General features: G+C 51.0%; 1 protein-coding gene across 1 annotated transcript; it reads left to right on the plus strand.

Moving 5' to 3' along the window:
- Positions 1-542: 542 nt before the first annotated feature.
- Positions 543-24,046, plus strand: ANKMY1 (ankyrin repeat and MYND domain containing 1; the record flags this gene model as incomplete). Its single annotated transcript, XM_079709941.1, is given in 12 exon segments — positions 543-566; positions 569-690; positions 4,004-4,236; positions 4,443-4,593; positions 5,901-5,989; positions 5,992-6,023; positions 6,027-6,089; positions 9,011-9,154; positions 15,565-16,037; positions 17,563-17,779; positions 18,079-18,243; positions 24,038-24,046. Coding segments are annotated over 12 exon segments (1,722 nt in total), but the record flags the coding sequence as incomplete, so codon positions are not given.
- Positions 24,047-26,079: the final 2,033 nt, after the last annotated feature.

Here is a 26,079-nt window from a genome sequence, read left to right on the forward strand (position 1 = left end):
CAATAAACCTGACAAAATGAACCAATACAGTCTCTGGGTGACCTTGATTCTCTCCATTCTAGCCAAAGCCACCAAGCATTGGTAACTGTCAGATCTTTTTTGCTACCTGGGGCTCTCCCTTTAGCTAAAGATTCAAATGTTGGTGTGTAACCAGGTCTTCACTGGTCTTCACAGGTCCAGACATCACCTATGTAGAGGCCTTCTCAGCATCCATTTCCTTCTTCTGTGGCCTAAGGAAGGATTCTGACTTTCCTGGGATGGAATTCCCATTTTTCCCAGAGTTCCCGGGAGCCATCCAAGTAGGTGGAGATTCCCTGTCCCCCAGCTCCAGAATCGGGCTTCTGATTACGTCCAGTGAGTGACGCCTATACCCCCATGATTGCTTCAGGAAAGGGCCTGGGCTGCCATATGAACCAAAGAGGAAAGAGGGTCTTGGAAACCTCTGTCCTCTCCTTATGACCACAAAGGGAAGCCAGCCTTGGTTGAAAGCACAGCTGAAGAAACGGTCCTCGAAGATATTGTTGGACCACTGACGCAAACCAAACCTGAAGAGCCTCCAACTTCTGGACTGTTTGGTTTCCTGAGCCATCCAATCACCCTTTACTGTTGGATATTTGAGGTGGATTTTCTGTTCCAAGGCCTCTTAACTGCTAACCTCACACTCCTTCACACCACTGAGTTAATGAATCGGTAACAGGTCATCCTGAGTATCTCAAATCCATTCTCTCCACCTTGATTGCTGTGTTTACTTTGGGCCACCCTCTTCTGGGCTTGGCACCAGCCTCCTGAAGGGAGCCTTCCAGCCTTCCTCACTGTAGCCGGAATATGCTTTTTAAAGCAGTGCTTTTCTGAATGTTGGTCCTGACTCAGCAAGTTGTGATCCGTTAGTGGGTTGTGAAATCAATTTTGTGGGTTATGACCTATATTTTATCTTTAGTAAAATGGTATAGAAAAGAATAGACTACATGAAAATATTAGGGTGCGTGCATGTATCAGAGTGAGTTTTTCCTCATAATTTTTTGAGTTATGTTTGTACTGGCTCATGATATGAAATGGGGTATTACAATGGGTCCCAGGCAACAAGTCTTGAAACCTGTCAGAGCACACATCTGACTGCACCGCCCTCCTGTTTAAAAATGTCTTGCTGCTTCTGTTTTTAACCTGGCATTCAAGGCTCCTCCTGCTTTGTCCTGTCCATCATCCTTTCTCTCTGTTCCCTTGTCACCTACACATTGGCACTGACCATCTACCTCGACAGGGATTAAATTATGAGCCGCTGCAGCTGCTGACCTTCAACACCTCCTGACAGGAATTCAGGGCAGAGATCAGGAATGTGGCGCTCTGTACTCTAGGAAAAACTGGCAGAACAGTTCTTCAGATGGTTAGATATTTTCAGGAGAAGATTTCATGAGCCCGCTTCTTGCATCTCCTCTTATGTAGAAAAGCACTAAAATCCTTCATGGTGATGTCTGCTCCTCGCGACGAGCAGAAAACTTCTGCAAAACATATGTGCTTGATTGCATGTACTCCCCCTTCACCAACATCACATCTGTACTGACCTCCCCGCTACCTGTTCAGAGCAGTTTCTCCGAGCTCTCTGAAATGCTGCCTCCTGGGGTATTGTCCTCATTTTGCCCCCCAAAAAACTTAACTCATAATTCTCAGGTTGTGCTTTTTCTTTTTTCAGTCGACACCACCTGCCCACCACACCATGGCTCAGTGGTTTTCAAAGCGTGGTCCAAATTTCAGCAGCATCTGGGAACTTGGTAGCAATGCACATTCTCAGGAGTCCACCTGCTCAGGACCTGCTGAACCGGAAACCCTGGGAGTGAGACACAGGAAGCTGTGTGTTACCATGCCCTCCACGTGATTCCGATAAAAGATAAAAACGTAACCATCATTTAGTTGATCTAAAAAGTCATTTAAAGCAAGATTTTTACCCACTCCCTTAAACATTGTATGTTGACCTACTACCTGTCATGTATATCCACTCACTTTCCTCTGATGAGTCATGAGCACACATATACATCCGCTCACTTTTCCCTGTGGGTCAGCTGAGGCGTTACTCAGTGGCACTTGGTGCCCGGCCGTGACTTCCGGATTCCCTTGCTTTCCTTCATGTGAACTTAAAAGCACTTGAGAAGCGATCAGCCAGTAGAACCCTTTTGGAATTTTTAAAAATATTTTTTTACTCACAAATCTTTTACAGTGTCTCACATGCATCTAATTTGATTGCGATTTTTAAGTGGCTTTTGTTGACTTTTCAAAGCCTTCAACTGAATTTTAATAGAAATACCACTCTTCTTCCCCATGCACAAGTCATCAGCCATATTTCACTAAATTTCATAACTATGATAGCAGGTTCAGCTGGTATTTTCAGATTTGCTAACACCATCACTGGTCATTTGAACAGCTAACTTGCTGAAAGCCAGTCGTCTAAAGGTCAGTTTGCTGAACTGCTAATTTGCTGATTTTTACCAAGTTTATTCACCAAAAGCTTTAAAAACTAATATTCTTGAATATTGTTGATGAATATTAATATATTTTTCCTATGAAAACATTCTTTTGGAATATACTCTTCAGCATCATTATAAGACTTGTATCAACTTGTGGAAATAGGGCTTTTTAATCTTTGTATGCCTGGTTTTTAAAAATACCAGTGCATATATTCTTATGAACATAAGCAGAATTTCAGCATTTCATATTGCATTTTTTTCCAGTTTATAGAATTTTCCAGAACACCTTTTTTGGGCCACATGTTAGTATTTAGAATTGTTTCGCCAGCCTCAGGAAGTTGTCAGATTTGCTGAAACAAATAGTTTTAGCTGCTGTTCAGTCAGTCTTTTATTCTGGGTGATATGTGAGTTTCCTAGAGTCAATGTAACAAAACATTACAACAAACCCATAGGCTGAAAACAATGGAAGTGTATTCTGCCCTCTGTGTCTCCAGATCTCCCTCTCCTTGTAAGGACACTAGTTGTTTGGTTTGGGGCACACCCGAATCCAGTCTGACGTCTTCACTTGATTGCATCTGTAAAGACACTGTTTCTGTATAAGGTCATTCACAGGGGTTAGGACTTCAACTTACCTTTTTTTTTGGGGGGGTGGGCACTGCTCAACTCAGCAGGTGGGACGGTTTAACAGGAAGTTTTAGTTGACTGCTTTTCTTTCTCTTTTCACAAACAAATTTTAAAGACAGCACGGTTTGTCTCTGCTTAGCTTCGCAAGCTGCAGTTGGAGCAAAGCAAAGACGGGACCTGAGGGGAAAGGATAAGAGGTAGAGAGGGGATCTAGGAACCAAAGTGGTACTGGGGGGCTGAGAGGGGAGCAAGGGAGAAGAAAGAGGTGAACTGGGAGACAGATCGCAGGGTGGAGGAAGTGCCCCTGGAACCCTGGGATCCTGGCACAGCTGCCTTCCCACCACTGCAGCTTGTGGGGGAGGGCCTGGTCATCAGGTTTTCTTATCCCTTTCCCCTGTTCCAAGGGGCAGTCTGTGTCGAGAACCCCAACCCCTGCGCCTCCAGAGAGCCCCTCCTCGCTCGCTCTCCAGGAAGCCACAACTGCTTCAGTGGCAGAAAGGCCTCATGCTCTTTCCCACCCTTGTATTTTTGCACGTACTAGTCCAGTTCCCTGAAATGCGCTCTCTCTTCTGTTGAGAGAGCTCCTACTCATCCTCTGAAACCCTACTTAGGAATCTTCTCCCCATGAAGGTTTCCCCAGTGACCCCTCGGTCCAGACAGCTAACCCTTCTCTCCCAGTGACCCTCGGCGCCTCCCTCATCTTGTTCCCCAACCAGGCTGTGAGCTCCCGCTCGGTGCCTTCCACAAACACCAACTGAACGGAAACGACCGGCTTTGGAGTCAGGCAGGGCTTGATCAAGTATTGGCCCTACTGCGTCCTAGCACGTGACCATGGACAAGTTAATTTATTCCCTGTGCCTCAGTGTCCTCAGGTCTCACACGGGGCCTCTGCGTTCTTCCTGGGGGGCGTTGGGAGCTTTTAGCGCTATGTCCCCTGGGGAGCCCCTGACCCAGAGGCTGACCCGTCGTCCTCTGCTTGACTGCAAGATGGGTGTCCGAGGTGGAGACCGCCGGCCCAGGCTCAGCAAGCCGGGTGTGAGGGTCTGCGGGGCACCGGGCGCAGGCCGGGGTTGGCGGCGGGCGGTCGTGGCCCTGGGAAGGAGGAGCCTGCTGTCTGTGGCCCCAAAACATGGACCTACTTTAAGGTCGCAGGAGGGTAGCCCAGGCGGTGCTTCCTGTGATTCTAGGGACACCCCCGGGGCGCTGGAGGTTGTTTCCCTGGGCGGTTCCAACAGGATCGGGGCGTCCGCCGTGTTAGGGGAGAGGGTCTTGTTCGTCTGAGGCCCATGGTGCTGTGGGCGGTTCTGGGGGCGCCTGCCAGGAACCCTGAGGGCGAATGTGGGTCCCCGGCTTTGCTCCCAGGTTCGAAGAGGAGAGACATGGAAGATCATTATTCCTCAATCTCATATTACGAAATCCCACATGCTGGCAATTCTGAAAACCAGGTGGAGGAGGGGGGCAGTGTGTCTGCTGCTGCCGGGACCCCGGCGAGCTCCATGCTCGGCACCAAAAGGCGTGGGAACCCTCCCCAGGGTTGTTCCTTCTGAGGGTGTGGGAGTCTGTCCTGGCCCCTCTCCTTGGCTTGTAGATGGCTGTCTGCTCTCTGTGTCTTCTCATCATCTTCTCTCTGTGTGTCTCCCTGTGTCCAAACCTCCTCCTTGTAAAAGGACATCAGTCACATTGAGGTCACTTTCATGACCTCAATGGTAGCTTGATCGCCTCTGTGAAGATGCCGTCTTCTGATACAGGCACACAGTCAGGTCCAGGGACTTAGAACTCCCAACATATGAATTTGGGTGGGGGGAGGGGGAGAGGAACACAATTCAACCCATAACTACAGGTAAGAAAAAGAAAAACCAGTTCTGAGCTCCCAGACTTTATCGTTGTTGCATGTGTGTCTCTATCCTTCCTGGCTTCTTTCTACAGACGAATAACGATGTGGCAAAGAGAGATACTTGTGTTTGCAGCAGGCCAATCCTTTCTTCGTTGGGCAGGTGCTTTGTTAAGCCTCTGTGGGTCGTGGCTGGCATTTGAGGCTGGCTGGTGGAGGGGCTCAGTCTGAGGGTTCCCATGCGTGAGCAGCCCAGCCAGGCCATCAGCCTGACGGAGGCACAGGTCTATAGGCCAGAGACACCCTGGCGCAGCATCCCCCAGAGAGCCCTTTAGAGTTGGGAAGGAGGTGGGGGTGGGTGTGAGGGGGTGAGCGGTGGGTCTACTTTTAAGTTAGTGCTTTCATCTAGCAAGAGCAGGAAAGAAGCAAACCTACCCTGGCACGTGCCCCGCCCCCTTGCTGTGCCCCTGCCCATCCTGGCATCCTCCCATCAGTCTGTCCGTCTTGCTAGTCAGCTTGCTGTCCCTCAAGCTGCTCTCAGATCCCTCCCCTGGCCCAAAGCTCCCTGTCCTTGTCCAGATGGAGTGTCAGGCCAAGGAGAGAGGCCAGGGGAGGGGTGCACTCTGGGCTGGGGGAGGAGACAAGGCCCCCCAGTGCACAGTTGGAGTGGGGCAGCCATTGGGCTCCAGGCAGTGGAGCTGGCCTGGGCTGGAGAGGGCTGCCTAGTCCGGGCTCCAGGGCACTGCAGCCGTTACCCTTGTCAGACAGACATGGCTGCACACTTAGTGCACTTTCCACTTCTATGTGACCCTGGGCAAGCACTGTGCCCCTGGTGCCTCAGTTTCCCTCTCTGGAGAACAGGGATAGCTGTGCAATCGGCCTCGGGGGTTGCTGGTTGAAATAAGATGGTGTGTGGATCTCGGTACCCAGTGGCCCTGAGACCTTCAGCCAGCATCGGTCTCCCCTCCCCCTGCTCTTCATCTTCCTAGATTCATCCGGGAGGCCCTGGAGGGAGAAGAGGAGGAGCCCGAGGGTCCCCTTAGGGAGCAGGCCCTGAAGGAGGCCTACATCGAGCTTATCTAGGGTGTGCAGGATGGCAGGACGGCTGCATCTAGCAAGGAGAGTTCGGGCTGGACGTGAAGCTGGGATGCGGAGGATTCTCTCGGCCGGCGGGTGAGGCAGGCAGTTCCTGATACCCCCCTCTCCTGCCCGGTTCCGCCAGCCGCGGCCTGTCCCTCTCCTTCTAAGAGGCACGTGCTGTGAGCTTGTAGATCCACCGATGGGAAGGATGCTAGGCAGACGTCCTTCCTATTTGAGAAACACCCAGAGAGACTTCTGAGATCACGTCTGAGGTTAGCCTGGGTGTCCACAGGCTGCAGCTCGGGAAACCGTGACTTCAGAAGATACATTCTTATTCTAGGCAAGTATTTTAGAATTGCGAATTCCTGTCGTGAGTGGTATATTTGTATTGATGAAATTGCCTTGTATTTAAGCTCAAACAGAAAAAGTGGATCTTCCTAAAGGTGAAAGTGCATTTTTGCGCCCCTGCAGCAGGCAGTGTCGGGACCTCAGTGGGGACTCTGAGGGGCCCGTGGCAGAAGCTGTTGGCGCCACCTGGCGTCCCCAGGAAGGTGGAGCAGCCATGCGTGTGGCAAACCCGGGGGTGTGCTGTGGCCTGGGGGCGTAGTGCGCCTCCCCCAGTGGGAAGCTGGCTTCTGAAGGCTTCCCAACAAGGTGTTGCATCCCTGCCAGCTGACCGTGGGCTGGTGGAGGATTCTGCCCTGCTTGCAGGGTTGTGTGGCTCAGTGGAGACTTAAGTGCATCTTTTGCTTGCAGATAATGAAAACCGTCTGGAGGCGCTGTAGGGGTGTGTGCATTTGCGGGGGTTGGAAAAGCATCAGAGGGCAGGACACCTGGCACCGAAGCTCTTCTGGGAAGCCAGCGCCGGCTGGCACAGCCTCCTAGGGGCTCTGCCCCTCTCTCTTCCAGGCTTGGTTCTGCCTCTGGGGCCTCGGTTCACCTGGTTTTGGTGCCCAAGGCTGGGGGACCTCGCCCAGCCCCTCACCGCCTGCACTTAGTCTCCCGAGTTCAGGGGAGAGCGGGGCAGCGAGGCGAGCGGGCGTCTTGGGCTGGAGCCTGGGGAGCGGCGGGGGCAGGGAGGGGGCAGCGGGAGCAGCAGCAGGCAGAGGCGGAGCTTCTGGGCCCCCGGCCCAGTCCCACCTGGAGTGCGCCCCCAGCTCGGAGGAGCCTCCAGACCTCATGTGAGGACAGAGGCCGGGACCTGAGCCTGTGCTGAGCCTCTGCCAAAGAATGCACGGCATCGTGACCCCGATGACCCAAGCGCGGATTTTTGCTCAGCATCTGTTTCTTTAGTCCTTGGCTAGTTCCTCTTTTACCCAACACTGTGGTGTCCAGTGGCCAGACAGCCCACGTTCCCAGCTATGGTAGGTTGGGGCCCACTGATGGCTCCTCCTGGCCCCAGATCCTCGCCGTGCAGGGGGACCACAGCAGGTGGAGCTTTGTCACTGCCTGGGGGGACGTCTGGGTCCACCGAGCAGATGCTCCTGCAGCCATGGCAGCTCCTGAACCAGAGAGGCCAGGAGGACGAGAGGGCGTGCAGGCCGAGAGCAGCGGCTTTAAACGTGTCAGCTGCCTTTGAGGAACGGGCCCAAGCGCATCAGTCTGGCTGGTCAGATGAGGCTCCGGCGCTGTGTGGAGGAAGGATGGAGAGGTTCCTCCAAAGCTGCGCCCTCCTGGGAGTGGACAGAAACCCGCTCTCCTGCAGGCGAACCTGAGGAGCCCCCGGGGGGTGGATTCTCCTTACAGCTCTACACAAATGGTCTGCAAAGTGGGACTTTTTTCGGTTGGGTAGACTCTGATAGGCCCCCCCAAATCATACAAAGGGAATGACTGTGGGCAGCAGATGGGCCGTCCCCCGCCCGGCGCCTCACTGCTCACTGTGTCCCCGCACTGGCCAAGAGGAGTGACTGGCAGGACCAGGTCCCCCCCACACGAGCCTGGAAAGGACCCTTGTAGGCGGCTGTGACTGCAAAGTCCACCTGCGGGGGTCACGCAACCTCAGGCCTGGCTGGATCCAGGGGTTCCAGCGACTCTATCAGGCCCTCTCTCTCCCATCTCCACGTGGGCGGCCAAGTTTGACCTTCTGCCGTCAGGCAGAAGGGGGTGGTGTCGGTGTCACCCCTTCCTGCAAGAGAGAAAGGGCCCTAGTGGACACTGGTGAGAGTCGGGGATGCGTCCCGTGGCCAAACCCAAATCAAGGCTGGAGGCGGGGATTGGGAACCCTTCGCTTCGCCAGGCCTGGTCACGTGTGCCAGGGTCTGGGGTCAGTCCTCCGTCAGCCTGTGGGGACTCGTCTCCGTCACCAGAGGAAGATAAGGGGCGCTAAGCAGGCCGCAGTCACCGTCCTGCAGGCGCAGGGTGGCCTGTGAGCACGGCCGCCGGCCGCCTGAGTGCCCAGCCTGCCTGCTTCTGGCAGAGAAGGCGGCTGTCTGACTCGCGTGAGAGTCAAGTCTAGTGACTGAAAAGTGCTCGGAATGGACATGGCGCTCTGTTTTCCTCCTGGGGCCCCAGTAGAGGGTAACCTGCACCACACTTCCCCCCCGCCCGGGGCTCGGGACTGGAGCACAGATGGCCCACGTCCATGGCCTCAGGAGCGAGCAGTCTTAAGTCAGGGCCACGCCTAGCAGCCCCCCACTCGCTGGGCCAGCCTGCTGCCGTGGACCTGAGCGGGGGCGCCGGGGTGAGAGCGGAGCCTGGCCTGGGGCTCCCGAGTGGAGACAGCTCCCACCCAAACCTAGGCAGTGCCGACACCTCCCCAGACTCCCCCGCCTGAGCCGGGCAGGAGGGAGCGTGGCCATCGGGGGGCCGAGCGCCTGGCACCCACTCTGCATGATCTGGGTGACCCCTGGCACTTGCGGGGGGCCTGGTGGCCGGCCCTCTGTAAGCCGAGTGCAGTCCCACAGTCCCCGTTCACTGCGGCCCAGGCCTGGAGGCTCAGCTGGGAGGGCATTCTGGAAGGTTCTGGGGCGGGGCGGGGCGGCTCCTCCAACAGAGCCTCTACGGAGCTCTCTGTTCACAGTCCTACCACGGGCAGTTCTGCTGGGACCACCGCCACGGCCTGGGCACCTACGTGTGGCCGGATGGCTCCAACACCACCGGCACGCTTTACCTCGGCGCCCGAGAGGGCTACGGCACAACGTACCCGAAGGAGAGGCTCTTCCAGGTGAGGGGACGGCCCTGGTGTTCAGGCCACTGGACAGCAGCACAGGCGCTCCTGGGGAAGATTGTTTATTTGACGAGAAGTAGCTTTCTTGGTCTTAGTGAGTATAATAGTATCGTCATAAGGCACAGTCATAAGGTGCGTGAAAAGAAAATGAAAACAACAGGAGAAGAAAATGAAAGCTGGTCATTGTTCTCCCTGGAGCAGGGATGCGCTAGCAGCACATTGTGTATCCTTAGGTTAAACAGTAGACTCACCGAAAATATTTACCTTTTTACACATAAACTGGCTCAGTCTACACTTACTATTTTGAAACTTGCCCTTTTTCCTGGAGAAGATTCCTGGTTTTGCAAATAGAGGTACCTCCCCCGCCCCCATCATATTCATTCCAGTAAAAGCCACCCACTTTAGCATACAGTTCTGGAAGTTTTGACAAGCATAGAGCTGTGTGACGACTACCACAGTCAAGGTGCAGAACAGTCCCAGCAGCCCCAGAACATTACCCTGTGTGCCTTTGGAGCAGGTCTGTCCTCCCACCCCCAGCACCCAGCTGTCGCGTTTTTGCCTATAATTTTGCCAGGTCTTAAGATTGTCATCTGTGTCTTCTTCTGTGTTTATGGTTTTAGCTCTTACCTGTAGGTCTGTGTTTGAGTTAATTTTTGTGTTTCGTGTGAAGTGAGGCTCCCTCCTCCTCCTGCACGTGTGAACGTCCAAGTGTTCCAACTCCATCTGCTGAAAAGACTCACTTCTCCACCGCCTAGCCTTTGCATCTTTGTGAAAAATCACATCTGGAAACTATAAAGCGTCGGTGAATGTAAGGGATGATTATTGTTCGTAATGGTTGGCTTTTTTTTTTTTTTTTTTTTTTGAGTTGTAAGAAAACTTAGCAATTGCCTGATCCTTGGATTTTGAGCCTGGGAACCTTGGATTGGAGGTGTATATTCCCAAACTCCCTGAAATTGTGTGCAGAAATTAGTGGGAATGGGCATTTTAGGGGAATGAGGATCCATCACCAGCAAGTTCTCAGAGGGGGCTGTGACCCAGAAGAGTTAAGAACCACAATTCCTTTGCCACAAGGAGGAAACTGAGGCCTAGATGTCATTTGGGACCTGTCACTACCAGTTTGAAATCTCTGTTGAATCCCTGGAATATGTGAGCTGTTCTCTGCATAGTGGATATTCAGGGTAACGACACTCCACTGTTTGGCTTCTATTCTGAGTCTTTTCACCATGGGTTGCCTGAAGGGTGGTTGACGCATATGGTACGGTGGCCCCCAATATAAAGCAGCTGAAAGAAGGAGTGGATGTGTTCTCTAGGATCAAGAAGGCTGTTTCATCTTTGGGCCAACAACTTATCTTCTGGTGCCTGCTGACCTTTCTGACTGTTTCACTGACCATTTTCCGTGACCACGGTTGCCATCGTTGCTTGCTTCTATTTTATATTCTTAGTTTGTGTGGTTGGTATTGAGCAGGCTTAGTTTTAAACGGTGCTGCCAAGTCCAGCTAATTAATGGTGCAGGTGGGTTTTTAGCAGGCTGGCTGACTGGACAAACTGAACCATGCATGGAATTCCTGAAGATGTTTGGGGGTTCGTCTTTATTAATTCAAAGTTAACATTCTCTGACAACTTTTGTTAGAACTTCGGCTGAACCTCAAAATCAGGTTGCAAGTGTTTCAAACCTTAACTTTTTCCCGGCCTGCTTTGTGTATTTGCTTTGCTTGCAAGTGTGTTTACTCAGATGGCCAAAAGGCCAGTCTTTGCTTCTTTGTTAATTGTCAGCTGCTTTTATCAAATTCCAGGCCATTATCCAGCAAACACCAGAGAAATGTTTGAACACTTGGATTTCAAACATTTTTTTCAGTTTGTGGAGTGGTGCTTACCAGTGGTACAGTTCTAAGCAAGCAAACACAAACCCACGTAAGTGTTTTGTCTGTTAGGTATTAGCTGGTTCTGCTATTTCATACAAACATCTGGAAAAAATCCATTGGCTGTTCTCTTTACCTAGAGGGCAGAGACAAAGGATCTCAGTTCCAGAGAAGTGACTGTTTTGGAGAAAGATGTGTTGGTCTTTTAGCTCTTTTGTAATTAAATCTGGATGTACCTCAGAAGAATCTTAAGACTGTGGTGATAAGATGCTTACCTCAGGAGAAAGGAGGAAAAAAACAACTGGAACCCAAAGCTTGAAATTCTGTGACAAAACATGAGCTGTCCAGGATAGGAGGTTGAAAGGGTTTCACTACAGCGTTCTGCTCTCGCTGGAACAGATGTCTTTCAGTGTAGTCACGGTGTGGACTCCAGATTTCCAGATTTTCAAGAACTGGATCTGGGACCTGGAAGAGATTATCAAAGTGTGACAGGAACTTGGGAGCTGGATTTTTTTATTTTTGAATTTGGGGACTGTTGTCCTTGCTCTGAGAAAAGAGACAATGACAGCAGCGCTATTACTGGGAATTCGGAGACCTGAGTTTTCGCCAGACCCTCAGTGCAGATGCTGGCGATGCTCCACCCAAAGTGAACTCTGCCTACAGATCTGGCACCTGGATTTTTGCCCATGGTGATTCTACCACCTTACTACTGAAGAAGACATCATTCCAGTGGACCACTGTGACCCAGGAGGCATCCAGCGAATCATCATGATGTGACCTTCACCTCCACTCCTGTCCTGTTCTACCCAGATTCAGCACAGCCCTTTGTAGGGAAGTCAACTCCTCAAGCCAAATAGCTGAAGCTATTTTATCACAACAAAGGCTCAGTTTCTTCCATGAGTGTGCATTGCGTTTCTTCAGTTAAAGCCTTCAGAGACACATAATAAATTTGGACCAGGGGATTTTTAGTTATCAGCACTGTCTGAAGAATGGCAACATCTTTTTGAGAACCACACCGGACCATGCCCCACTATCTTAAATGATTGAAATTCAGGAAATATCTAACCTGCACCCCATTCTTTTTCTGTGTCACATCTGTAGTAGCCTGCTGAATGAGTAAGCAGATATTCTGACCCACTGGGATTAAAACAAAGGCACAGTGAACTCACAGCATCTTCTTTGGGATTACTCAGGAACCAGAACTTTTCACACAAATGGAAGAAATTCTACCAAAGAATCTGTTTACCTAACAGCATCTCACAAAGCTCCAATCAGATTCCACAAAAGGCCTCTTGATACATCCAGCACTTTGTGAGCAGCTTATTCTTGTTGTTAAACCAATTCGATGGTTGGTCTTCCAAAGGCTTTGTGGCCATGAAGCCCTTAGAATGAAAACTTTATGGAAGCCCAGAGTAAAAGTGAAGCTGCTCTGGAGGAAGCAGAAGTGGGGGCCTGCAACCTGCCACAAGCATCTTACTTTACCACCATGGCGACATCTAAGGAGACTTCTTTACAACAACTAGAATTCTTCAGAACACAGTTTGAAAACCACTGCCCTAGACAACAGTATGTTCGACCTGAATGGCATTCTGTCCTGTACCTCTACCCAACACCGTCCATGTTTTGTTGATGCTGAACATTCTTAGGAATTCTTACTGTGGGTAAACTCAGAAAAGTGCAAGAAGATGGGCATATCTTTGCCCCCCAGAGTAGTCACATGGGCTGAAGGTGGTATCAAATGGACATAGAGTAATAGCCCTCTACCTGCAGATGGACTTCCAGTGATTCCTGGATTTGATATAGTCAGAGAGCAATTCATACATACTCTACGCTGACAAACCCCTTACCCAGCTTCTTTCACAAACACCAGATGCTCTAGTGGTGCTTGAAATACATGGCCTTGAAGTCTTGATCCTTCTTGGATACATGAATCACCAGGTATTGAAGCTGATGTTGATGTTGTTGTCTCATTGAGGCCATATTAGACCAGCTGTACATTGGACCTCCCATCCTCAGCCATGGTACTCTACTTTGTGTGCAAGGGATAACCATAAACGGTGAAAGCAGAGTTCAAAGCCTGGCAACATTACCTAAAAGGGTACCAGGTTATTATTCATCTTCTCAAACTATGTCACTGTCACTCAACCAATGGCAGTTACACTACTTCTTGGTTTTTATTCAGTTTAACTGCTGTTTCCAGGATAAATGAACTAATAACTTTTGAAAAATCGCTAAAACAATTCCTCCATCACTGGCATATCTGCCTATTCTCCAAAATTATGAATACTCAGCTCTAACTACATGTAATACCTGATCCACAAGAGACAATCTCTGAACATCCTTTCTCGTGTGTGTGATTTAAAATGTGGCCATTTTGAACATTTTCTTCCAGCCAATGAGAGATTTTAAGATGGGTCTTTTGATGTCTGGTACCATTAACTGTTGGTGTTAATGATGTTTGGAGGTAGGCCTTTTGACCAGGCCATGATGGCTTACTTGGTGGGCATCTCAAATTGCGTATCATCTACCTTTTTGCTGGAAATGTAGACTGACTTGAAATCTACAAAGCCTGCAGCTAAAAAATTTTTTTCTTTTTTTTTTTTGCGGTACACGGGCCTCTCACTGTTGTGGCCTCTCCCGTTGCGGAGCACAGGCTCCGGACGCGCAGGCTCAGCGGCCATGGCTCACGGGCCCAGCCGCTCCGCGGCATGTGGGATCTTCCCGGACCGGGGCACGAACCCGTGTCCCCTGCATTGGCAGGCGGACTCTTAACCACTGCGCCACCAGGGAAGCCCTGTTTTGTGATTATGGAAAAATATGTTTTTTCCAAGTCAAATCCGGCAAGCAGGGTCCACCCCGAGGAGTCTCTTCTCTTCCTTCTTGGCCCCTCCCTGGTCCTTGGTGATCACCTTTGTAGTTTTATCTTTGTGTTTACAAATGATGGGCAAGCGTGCACACACGATCCACCCCGCAGGTGGTGCGCTGGGCGCCCTGTCCGCCACCTGCAGTTACACCTGGTCCCAGAGGCAGCCTTGCCCTGTCCCAGCGACTCCGGAAGGACTGATGACGTGGGGCTTCCCTGAGTCTCTGGTGCAGCCTTCCTCACTGAGGGTTCCACGTTTTCGCCGGGGATCTTCGGGGTGCATTCCTAGAAGTGGGATTGTTTGGTCAAAAAGAAAATGCATATTAAGAAGAAGTTTTAAGCCAATGGTGTTTTGCTTCCTGTGGACATCTCCTTTATTTAACCGTCGAGGTTCCTGGTGTTACTCTTTGCTGTTCACATACACTTGTGAATATATTACAGCACTGATGAGCTGGGATTACTTCCTGTGACAGACTCCTAGGAGTGGGGCTTCTGGGGCAGGGGTAGGAGCTCCTTTGGGCTCCACAGACCTGGGGGGCAGCCACTTTTCCAACCACCTGCCTCCCTGCCCGTGCCCCCTTTTCATGCCCCACCTCCAATCTTTCTTCCAGGCTCCCACCTCCTCTGGGACACTCCGGAGCTTCCCGGATGAACGAGCACCGCCTCCCTCCACCAACCACTTTCACAGACTCTGGTGGCCCTTCTCGCCCGTCGCCGTTCCCGTTCCACAGCTTCTCCCGGAAACACCCGCTGCCCCAGCCCAAGCCTTTGCACCATGAGGTCATCCTTGCACGTTTTATTCCTTCATTTCATTTTCTGCCTCTTGGTCTGGACTGCCAGCTTCTTGTGGGCACGGCCTTATCCCCACGGTGCCCAGCCCCAGGCTTGAAGCCAGAGATGCTCCATGGGCCTGCTGAACGACGGAGAGCCCCAAGAGCAGGGCTCACAGGTGAGGGGTGAGGGCACAGCTCCAGGGGGTGACGTGTGTCCCCAGTTTCAGGCCTCCGTGCCTTTGCCTGGGCGTTTCCTCTGCCCACCCGGAGACCTCCAGGCACCCTTCAACACCACTGCAGGGAAGGTGCAGCCGCTCCTCCCCGCCGTGCTCCCTGCACGGAACTCTTGTCCCCGGGCTCCCTTGCCACTCAGAGCTTCTCCCCGAGGCCCTCCTGGCTCTCCCCGCTCCTCACGTCCTCTGCCCGGCACTGACACCGCCGTCCCCAGAAGAAGCATCAGAAAGGCCCAGCGATGGCCTCACTCTGCTGGGTTCACGGGGAGCAAGGCTGAGCTGCTCTTCCTCTTCTTCCTCCTCCTCGGCTCACACCTGCCGGAGTCTGACTCGGCGCCTGGCGCTTCTACCCCGAGTGCTGCTGTCCCAGCCTGGTGGGTGCCTGGGCCGGGCCCACCATGTTAGAGGAGCAGGGGCTGCCCTGAAACTAGCCCATGCTCGGCATCCCCGACAAGCTTCCCTCGTGAGACCCTCAGTCACGCGCTGCCTTCAGTGCTTTTGTCCTCCATGCGTCCATTCCGACCCTGTGCCTGGTGCATCCTCAGCCTCAGTAAATCTTTGTTGATTGAATGAATACATTTCTTAGGAAGATGCTTTCTTCTTTTGATTTTAAGAAACTGGTCGCAGAGTATAGGCCCTGCTGAATATTCCCTTTTGCCCTCTGAATGTTGTCCTGCAGGGGCTGTACAAAGCAGATGAACGGTTCGGGCCGGGCGTCGAGACCTACCCAGACGGCAGCCAGGACGTGGGGCTGTGGTTCCACGAGCACCTCATGAAGCTGTGCGTGGAGAGGCCCGGCAGCTTCTCCATCCGCAGCTACCCCGAGTTCTCGGGCTTTCTCGCGCACATGCCTGCCAGAATCACCCTCTCAGATGAGGAGAAGCTGGAGTGGGCCCTGCAGGAGGGGCGGGACCCGTTCTCCTACGACCGTAAGCGGTTTCTTCTGAACGACGGCCTCACTCTGCCTCCAGAAACGCACATCTGCTCCGCTGACGACAGCCACCTGCCCGTGACCTCCTCTTTCCGCAGAGACTTGGATGCCCGCATCTCTCTCAACGACATCCCTCCGTTTGCTGAGGACGGAGAACCCTGGTTTATCAGAAATGAGACCCCTCTGATGGTCAAAATCCAGAGGCAAGCTTACAAGTTCAGGTAATCAGGCCCATCTTCATTCCTCATCCTCACGCCTGGAAGGCCCTCCTCTCCTCTGACAGGTGCGCACTCAGGCCTGGGTTCCTGAAGGCCTCTGGCGCCTGGCCCAGCAACTGTCGGGGTGTTTTGCCAGACTGGTCTTGTCTGACTGACTGATGCAGCCCTGTGATGAAGGGGGAGGTGGGGAGCCTGGCCTGGGAGCTGGACCGCACTGCCTGAGTGCCCAGGGCTGAGGGGGAGCAGGGCAGGAGGGGGCCAGGCTTTTCCAACGATGGCTGGGGAAAGGTGGAGCTTCTCGGTTGGTCTCCAGAGATCACCCCCTCACGCCCCTACAGCTCTGGGAAAGTTAGCAGCCCCTTGAAGAAAACTTATCTTTTCAGTTACAATTTTCAAGAATATTTTCATCCCTTTCCTAAACTTTGTCCTCAGATATCTGTGAACTATTTTAGAATGCATGTTTTGTGAGCACAAGTGCCTCCTTATCCATGCATCCATCTACCCATCCATCTATCCATCCATCCATCCATCCATCCATCCATCCGTCCATCCATCCACCCATTCATCCATCTACCCATCCATCTATCCATCCACCCATCCACCCATTCATCCATCCATTCATCCGTCCATCCATCCATCCATCCATCCATCCACTCATTCATCCATCCATCCATCCATCCATCCATCCATCCACCCATTCATCCATCCGTCCATCCATCCATCCGTCCATCCATCCATCCATCCATCCATCCGTCCATTCATCCATCCGTCCATCCGTCCATCCATCCATCCACCCATTCATCCATCCATCTATCCATCCATCCGTCCATCCACCTATCCATCCATCCATCCATCCATCCATCCATCCATCCATCCATCCACCCACCCATCCACCCACCCACCCACCCACCTGTCTACCCATTCATTCGCCTGTTCATCCATCCATCCATCCATCCATCATGCAAACATCAGCTGAGCCTATAATTGCTGATGATTGTTGAGTACAGAAGCCACCATTAATCCACAGGTTCTTGACTGTGAAGGAGGTTGTGTGCACACAGGAGGCCCCATGTGTGGTGAGCAGGCCGTGGGACTTGCATGTTCTCTGCTCAAAAAGAAAAGTGAATGAGCAGAGATGGGGTGTGGGTGCTTGGTGTTGAGTGCCAGACCCATGTGTGTGCCTGGCCTCCCTCCCACCCAGACGCCTTCTGTGAGAACCCCTTTCCCAGAGCACATGGGTAAATCATGATGCATGGGGTCTACTTGCAGCTGTTCCTGCCAAGAGAAGATGCTTATTTAGCCAGAGCATCTTCACCTGTGGGCAGCATGTCCCATGGTGGCCAGCTAGCAGTGGGGACCCAGGGCTCAGGGTGCCCCAGGAGCGGACTGCAAGCAGGGAGAAGAGGGCCAGGGTGGTGCTGGGCCAGGCATGAGAGAGGAAGTGTGGAAGGGAGGGTGGGCCCCCTTGGTGGCAGGGGTTGGGGTTCCAGAGCCGGTCTGCCACCACTGAGGCTCCCTGTGCCACCAGGAATAAGAGGGCTCACACCAGCTGGAACATGGGCTCCATCCTGGAGGGGAAGTGGAGTGGCTTCACGCGCCACGGGCCCAAGGAGCGGCTCTCCAAGGAGATGATCCTGAAGGCCCAGGAGGGGAATTACGACTGGATTTACGGGATCCTGAGGGACAACCTTGCCAACCCCGATGCGGCCGACACCAAGGGCTACACAGTGCTCGCTGCGGCTGCTGTGAGTCCTCCCCCGCCCAGCAGGCTGCAGGGTGACCTTGCAGGAGCGCTGACCTGGAGGGTCCTGGGAGATGGGCCCCTCGCATGGGTGCAGCTGTCCCCTCTCCCCTTGCCGCCCTGTGAAGCCCCCAAGTGGGATGGATGTACGGGGTCAGATGGGAAACGGGTAGGGGCTGCGTGCCTTCCCCAGGCGCAGCCGAGAGCAGGTGGCCTGCCTTTGAGCTGGTGTGGGCCTCCCTGGGCTCCCAGCCCTCCCTGAGGGCGCCTGCTGTCCTCACCAGGTTGGCCTCCTCCCTGCAGGTTCACTGTCACGTTGACATTGTCAGCCTTCTGCTGGACAATGGGGCCGACGTGAACAAGTGCATGGATGAGGGCCTCACGCCCCTCAGCATGTGCTCCCTCCTGTACTACCTGACCGGGTCCTTCAAGCCCAATATTGCCAAGAGGACGGTGCCCGAGCCCCAGGTCAGCTCATGGGCCCCCGCGGCCCGGCCGTGGCCCCTGCTGACAAGGGCACCATGCGGAGGATGGCACTGTCCATGGTCCAGTAGGTCGCGGGCTGGTCGCGGGCCCTGGAACCTTTTCAGGGGGAGCCGCATGCCCAGTTCCACTGGGAGGGCATTTCTAGATGTGGGTGGTCTGTGGGCCCCATACCCGCTGGTCTGCAGGGATGTCCCTGCCTGCGGCCTCTGTGCCCTCCCTCTGGGCTTCAGGGACAGGTGGATGGACTGGCCGGTTGCCTAGCATGGGGATGGAGGGTCTGGAAGCAGAGAGGCACAGGCAGGCGCTCACACTCACTCACCCACGGACACGCACTTATACACACTTGCCCACACACGGTCACTCCCCATGACCACACGGATGGACACACACACACACACACACACACACACACACCGGCACTGGGAAGCTGTCACTGAAGCAGCTGTTTCCCGTCACCAAGTCCTGATGACACACAATCTCTAGAGGGCCGGGCTCCCCTCACAGTGTGGGCTCTGATGTGGCCAAGTACAGATTTTTCCTAAAAACATGTTCTTTATATGAATATGCAATGAGTTGTTTAGTGTTACTTTTTCCATGTATTACTAAGTACTTAAGCACATTTTTCAGTCTTAATTTGTAAGACGCAGACGTGGATGGATAGAACCCACGTAAACAAAGCTCTTTGGGGGCCTCAAAGAAGTTTATGGGTGCCAAGGGGTCCTGAGGGCAGGCCATTTGAGCACCGCTGCTCTAGCCTGGCCCGGCCCCTCTGCTGCCACAGGCTGGGCAGTGGGTCAGCGAGACCTGCCAGGCCCCCGCCTGCCCCAGCACTCGGCAGTTCTCCATGTTCTGCTCTCGGCTCACCTCCTCCCTGCCCTGCCCCACCCCCAGCCTCTGCAGGCCTCAAGGAATGTGAGACAGCACCGAGCACATCAGCATGTGTGTGATGGGATTGTGGGGATGGGGGCATGGGGCTGAGGTGGGGGGAGAGAGAGAGATTGAAGAATATTTGAAGAAACAGTGGCTGAAAACTTCACAGAAGTGCTGAAAATGTTGATCTATACATCTTAGAAGACAAAGGAATTCCGAAGAGGGTAAATGCAGAGAGATTCACAGACACATTATAGTAAAATTGGAGAAATCCATGGCCCATGAGAAAATCTTGGGAGCAAGAAGAGAAAAATGACTCATTACGTATGAGAGGACCCCATGAGATTAATTGTTGACTAAGAGGCTGGAAGATAGTGGGATGACATTCAAAGTGCTTAAAAAAAAAAAAAATTTTAACCAAAAATCTTAAATCCAGCAAAACTATCTTTTAAAAATGATGGCAAAATAAAAACATTCCCAGTTCAACAAAAGCTGAGAGAATTTATTGCTAGCAGACTTGCCTTGAAAGAGATTCTAAAGGAAGCTCTTCAGGTTGAAAGCAGCCAACTGAGAATCCTATGTCCAGAAAAGGTAACTTTCAAAGATGAAGATGAAACAAAGGCATTCCCAGATAAACAAAACCCACTAGTAGCCTGGCCTTGCAAGAAATATTAAAGGTGTTCTGAAAGCAAGTGATCAGGTGAAAATTTCTGTTTACATGAACACAAAGCACCAGCAAAGATTATTATAAAAGACAGTATAAATATTTCTTATTGAAATAGCAATTATATAAAAAAACAGGTATATAGTTTCTACTTCTGGCATGACAGCATGAGGTGGTCCACAGACCCACTTCCAAGCAAGACTGTTGAAAATTATGATAATTTAAAAATCCAACCATTTAAAGTCTTGGTAAATGGTCTAAAGATCATAGAGCATAACATTTATTGAAGAAAATCAAATTTGGTAAGAACAGAGAATCTGTGGTATTCAGATCTCCCTTTCCCCTCATCTCTGAATATGAGGGCTGTCTTTCTGGGAAGGGTAGATGTCAGCAGTTCTCATCCTGTCCCCAGCCACCTGACTTTGGTGCTAAAAGTTTATCAATTTTGTTTATCGTTTCTAAAACCCAGCTATGTTCTTTATTGATCTTTTTCTTTCTTTTCTTTTTTTTGTCTCTTTCATTTATTCCCACTCTGATCTTTATTATTTCCTTCCTTCTACTAACTTTGGGCTTTGGTGTTCTTTTTCTAATCTTTTAGGTGGAAAGTGAGGTAGTTTATTTGAGACTTTTGTTTGTTTGCTTGAGGTAGGCCAGTATTGCTATAAACTTCCCTCTTAGAACTGCTTTTGCTGCATTCCATAGATTTTGGAAAGTTGTGTTTCTATTTTCATTCATTTCAAGGTGTTTTTTATCTTTGGTTTCTTCATGGGCTCAGTTTTTTAGTAGCATGTTGTTTAGTCTCTAGATGTTCCCCCCCCCAGTTTTCTTCCTATAATTGGTTACTAGTTTCATACCATTGTCAGAAAAGATGCTTGATATGATTTCAGTCTTCATAAATTTGTTAAGACTTGTTTTGTGGCCTAGTATGTCATCTGTCCTGGAGAATGGTCCATGTGCACTTAAAAGGAATGTGTTTTCTGCTGTTTTTGGATGGAATGTTCTATAGCTATTTATTAAGCCTTTTTGGTCTAATGTGTCATTTAAGGCCACTGTTTCCTTATTGATTTTCTGTCTGTATGATCTGTCCATTGACATAAGTGGGGTATTAAGGTCCTCTGCTATAATTGTATTACTGTCAATTTTCCCGTTTATGTCTCAATATTTGCTTTATATATTTAGGTGCTTCTATGTTAGTTGCATATATGTTTGTGAACGTTACATCCTCTTCTTGGATTAATCACTTTATCATTATATAATGCCTTTCTTTGTCTTTTGTTATAGACTTTGTTTTAAATTCTGTTTTGTCTGATATGAGTATTACTACCCCAGCTTTCTTTTTATTTCTATTTGTGTGGAATATCTTTTTCCATTCTTTCATTTTCAGTCCGTGTGTGTCTTTAGTTCTGAGGTGAGTCTCTTATAGGCAGCATATGGATAGGTTTTTTCTTTTAAATCCATTCAGCTATGCAGTGTCTGTTTAATGGAGCATTTACTCCATTTACATTTAAAGTGATTGATAGGTATGTACTTATTGCCATCTTGTTACTTGTTTTCTGGTTGCTTTTGTAGTTCTTCTCTGCTCTTCTTTTGGTCTCTCTTCCCTTGTGGTTTGATGATTTTCTTTAATGTTATGTTTGGTTTCCTTTCTCTTTTTTTGTGTGTATCTATTGTAGGCTTTTGGTTTGTGGTTACTGTGAGGTTCATGTATATCTCTGTCTCTATGTATCTATGTCTATATCTATCTACATATCTCTGTATTTATCTGCCATCGATCTAATCTGTTTCAAACTGATAGTCATGTAAGTTCAAACACATTCTAAAAACTCTACATCTTTTTAGTCCCCCACTCCACATTTTGTTTTTGATGTCATATTTTACATCTTTATGTGTATCTCTTAACTCCTTATTGTAGTTAATTTTGTGACTTTTGTCTTTTAACCTTTGTACTAGCTTAAATTTTAAGTGGCTGATCCACTGCTTTTACTATATATTTGCCTTTACCAGTGAGATTTTTTATTATTATTTTATTTATTTATTTTATTTATTTTTGGCTGCATTGGGTCTTAGTTGCGGCATGTGGGATCTTCGTTGAGGCATGCAGGATCTTTTGTGGTGGTGAGCGGGCTCTTCATTGTGGTGCGTGGGCTTCTCTCTAGTTGTGGTGTGTGGGTTTTCTCTTCTCTAGTTGTGGTGCACAGGCTCCAGGGTGCATGGGCTCTGTAGTTGTGGCACGCGGGTTCCAGAGTGCATGGGCTCTGTATATTGTGGCAAGCGGTCTCTAGTTGAGGCACGCGAGCTCAGCAGTTGTGGTGTGTGAGCTTAGTTGCCCCACGGCATGTGGGATCTTAGTTCCCTGACCAGGGATCAAACACACGTCCCCTGCACTGCAAGGCGTATTCTTTATCACTGGACCACAAGGGAAGTCCCAGTGAGATTTTTTTCATATATTTTCTCATTTCTTGTTATGGTCTTTTCTCTTTTGCTTAAAGAGGATGCTTTAACATTTCTTTTAAGGCTGGTTTAGTGGTGACAAACTCTTTTAGTTTCTGCTTGTCTGGGAAACTCTATCTCGCCTTCAGTTCTGAATGATAATCTTGCTGGTAGAGTATCTTTTGTTGTAGGTTTTTCCCTTTCAACACTTTGAATACGTTGTGCCACTCACTTCTGGCTTACAAAGTTTCTGCTGAAAAATCAGCTGATAGCTTTATAGGGGTTCCATTGTTTGTGACTCTCTATCTCTTGCTGCCTTTAAAATTCTCTTTATCTTTACCTTTTGCCATTTTAATTATGATATGTCTCGGTATGTGTCTCTTTGGGTTCATCTTGTTTGGGACCCTCTGTGATTCCTGGACCTGGATATCTGTTTCCTCCTTCAGGTTAGGGAAGTTTTCAGCCATTATTTTATCAAATACATTTACCACCCCTTTTTCTCTCCCTCTCCTTCTGGGACCCCTATACCGTGAACATTAGTATGTGTGATGTTGTCTCAGAGGTTCCTTAAGCTGTCCTCATTTTTAAAAAATATTTTTTCTTTTTGCTGTTCTGATAGGGTGATTTTCACTATTCTGTCTTCCAGGTTGCTTATGTGTTCTTCTGTATCACCTAATCTGCTGTTGATTCTCTCTAGTGTATTTTTCATTTCAGTGTCTTCCTCAGCTCTGATTGGTTCTTTTTTGTATTTTCTAATTCTTTGTTGACGTTCTTACTGTGTTCCTATATTCTTTTCCCAAGTTTGGTGAGCGTTTTTCTGGACCATTGCTTTGAACTTCTTATCAGGTAAATCACCTATCTCTGTTTCATTAGTTTTTTTCTCCTGGGGCTTTATCTTGTTCTTTCATTTGGAACATGTTCCTCTGTCTCATTTTGACTTTCTCTGTTTGTCTCTATGAAATTATGCAAAACAGTCACCTATGCTGGTCTTGGAGGCATGTCCTTGTGTGGGAGTGTCCCCGTGCAGTCTGTGTGTGCCCAGTGGCTTCGGTGGGAGAGCTGGGTCTGAACTGAGCATGGCCACACCTTCTGGGGTGCACTGGCAGCTGCCACACATAACACCTTATACACTATTCCAGTTACCCCATTGTCCAACGTTCTCAGGGTGCTCTCTCTGGGTGGTAGGTAGTTTTTGGCATGTTGTAATTTTTAAACTTGCTGATTTTTTTTTTTTTTTTTGCTTATTTGCTGGGGATTTGCTATTCCCTCTCTCCCTGGGGGAATCACATTCTGCCTTACATTGGGCGAGCTCTGTGGGTGCTTTTGTATCTGCTCCTGTCGTCAGCTGAGGACCAGTGGGACTCTGATGCTGCTGGGAGATGCTTCTGCTCAGAGCCCTGGCAGCGAAGCTTTCTTGGCCCCCACTGGCCAGCAGGGAGAGCTTTTTGTTCCTTCCACAGTCCAGGCCATACAGGGCTGCCAGCTCCAGCTGCCTGTCCCATGCCTGTCTGCTCACCTGTGATGCCCAGAAGGGAATGTTTCTGCATCTGATAACCACTCACACACTCACTACAACCACACAGGGCCTTTTTTCTTTTTTCTTTTTTTCTTTTTTTAAGTGCATCAGACTTAGCTCTCCTGTGACCTCAGGTAGCTGTTGATTTTATAAATACTTTGATTTTGCCCAACATTTCAACATGGCTGCCAGGAAGTGGGTCATTTCAGCTGAGGCTACCATGTTGCTGTGACCTCTTCAAAGTAGACATTTCTTAATATTTTCTCCTGTTTCTTGATATTCTCACGTCGGGACAGTCGGTCTGATTCCCCAGGTCAACGCTGCTGCATATTTTGAGATCTTTGGTAAGTTCCTTGCTGGTGTGTTTCTCTGCTTTCCCAGGCTGGGTATAGAAATGGGTTTATGCTAGAAACTCTGTAGGTACCTGTCCTTATTTTCAGGCCACACGGAGAGGAGGGAAATGTTTAGGGTCACCGAGGTTTCACTTTCGAGGGTGGGGTCCTGTCTAGAAGGAGTCCTTGCTGTGCAGAGGGAGGGTCTGCTGGGGTCTCCCGGGATCCCACCCATGTGCCCTATCTTTGATGGCTCTGTCACGTGTCTTCACTTTCTAGTAGGGACACAGATACCCTCATTCTAATCCTTCCATTATTCACTAGGGTCTTATGGTTGGGGAGTCACTTCTCCATCCTGGATGTGACTAGCACTTTGATTATAAACATCATTTCTAGACAGAGGGCTTGTCTCCAGGTAAAGGAGTGCCACGTGTCACCTGGAGGGCAGCAGAGAATGCATTCCCGCATGTGTATGCAAACACTGGTGTGTCTGAATGAGTGTGTGCATGTGTGTGCACTGCAGACACCCACGCTGGCCTTGCCCAGGCCACCCACAGGTAGCTCCCTGTGGAGCTGGCTGAACTCTGCCCGTCAGTGTGGGTTGGTCAGGATGTCTGTGGCTTCCTGGATCCCCATGAGGAATGAATGGGGCCCAGGAGCCAAGGAGGGGGAGCCTGTCACTGCCCAGCACCTGGCCTGGGGTGGGCAGGGCTTGGGAGCTCAAGGGTGGTCCGGGGCCCGGCCCAGGGCAGGGAGGGCCCAGTGCTGCAGGGACAAGGCAGAGAGACCCCCGAGGTGGGCCCCCTCCCTTCGTGCTCCTGACCCGTCGGCTGTCACCTCACCTGTGGACTCCTTTCCCCCACAGGGAAAATACATCCAGCTCTGTTCACAAGGAAACCCTTGAAGCAACGTGGCAACGAGCCACGAAGTCTGAGACTCTGAAGCTGCCACGCAAGTCGAGGTGCTTATATTCCACCTACAGTCACAAGTGAGCGTCTGGGCGCCCACCTGCGTATACGGGGCTCTAGGAGGAGCTGGGCCAGCAGGAACTGGGACCGCCCCAGGACTCGTGGAGGGGTGGGCGGGTGAGCACGCAGTTGTTGCCCGGCAGGTGTCCAGGGAGGCCTGAGCTTCGCCCCAGGCCCAGCAGGAGCTGCAACCCCTGCGGGACTCCCTCCGTGGAGCTGCATTCTCCTCCCAGGGTGTGCTGCCTGACCCTCCCCCGCCACCGCCCCGACCCTGTGCTGGGAGCCCAGCTCCCTATACTCATGGGGCCCAGGGTCCTGGCTGCTGGTCCTTCAGTGCTCCAGGGCCCCAGGTGACAAGAGCAGCTTTGTGGAACGTTTGACTGGCAGGCCGTCGTGGGCTGCGACACCCAAATAAAGTGACCCTCAGTGGCTGCTGCCTCTGTGTTGCAGCCTCTGGCTGAGGTGCCGGGCCCTGCCCTCGGTGCGGTGCTGCAGAGGCCAGTGTCCAGGTGGGGCTGCAGGGCCCCCAGGGGGCAAAGGTGGGTCTGGAAGCTTTACTCAGGGATCCCACGGGACTGCCTGGGGAAGGGCAGGGTGGCTGGGTGAGGGTCCGTGCTCCGGTGAGAGAAGCCAGGTGTGGCAGGGCTCTCTCTGTGGTGCTGGGGGCTGACTGGACCATCAGGATGTCCCGCCAGGCTCGACCTCAGGAGACGCTGGTCCCCATGCTCTGACCTCCTGGGCATCTCTGAGACTACTTGGCAGGAACTGGTAACGGGAACCTTCCTGGGCCATGTGTCTGGATGTGTGTGTACAGAGTGGGGGCGGTGAGGGTGGACAGCAGGGGGACCCCGGTCGGGGGCAGGACATGCACTCTGCAGCCGTGGGCCACACCGCCAGGCGCGATCTGTGTCTGAGCCCCTCCTGACCTCCCAACCAACCACGGCCTGCTGGCACGGCCCAAGGCACACCCTTGCAGCCAGGCTGAGCACAGCGGGATCACTGCAGCCACACGCAGTCTCCAGCCTTTTATTCATACGA

The sequence above is a fragment of the Hyperoodon ampullatus genome, assembly GCF_949752795.1.
Source record: "Hyperoodon ampullatus genome assembly, chromosome: 8".
Classification (NCBI taxonomy): domain Eukaryota; kingdom Metazoa; phylum Chordata; class Mammalia; order Artiodactyla; family Ziphiidae; genus Hyperoodon; species Hyperoodon ampullatus.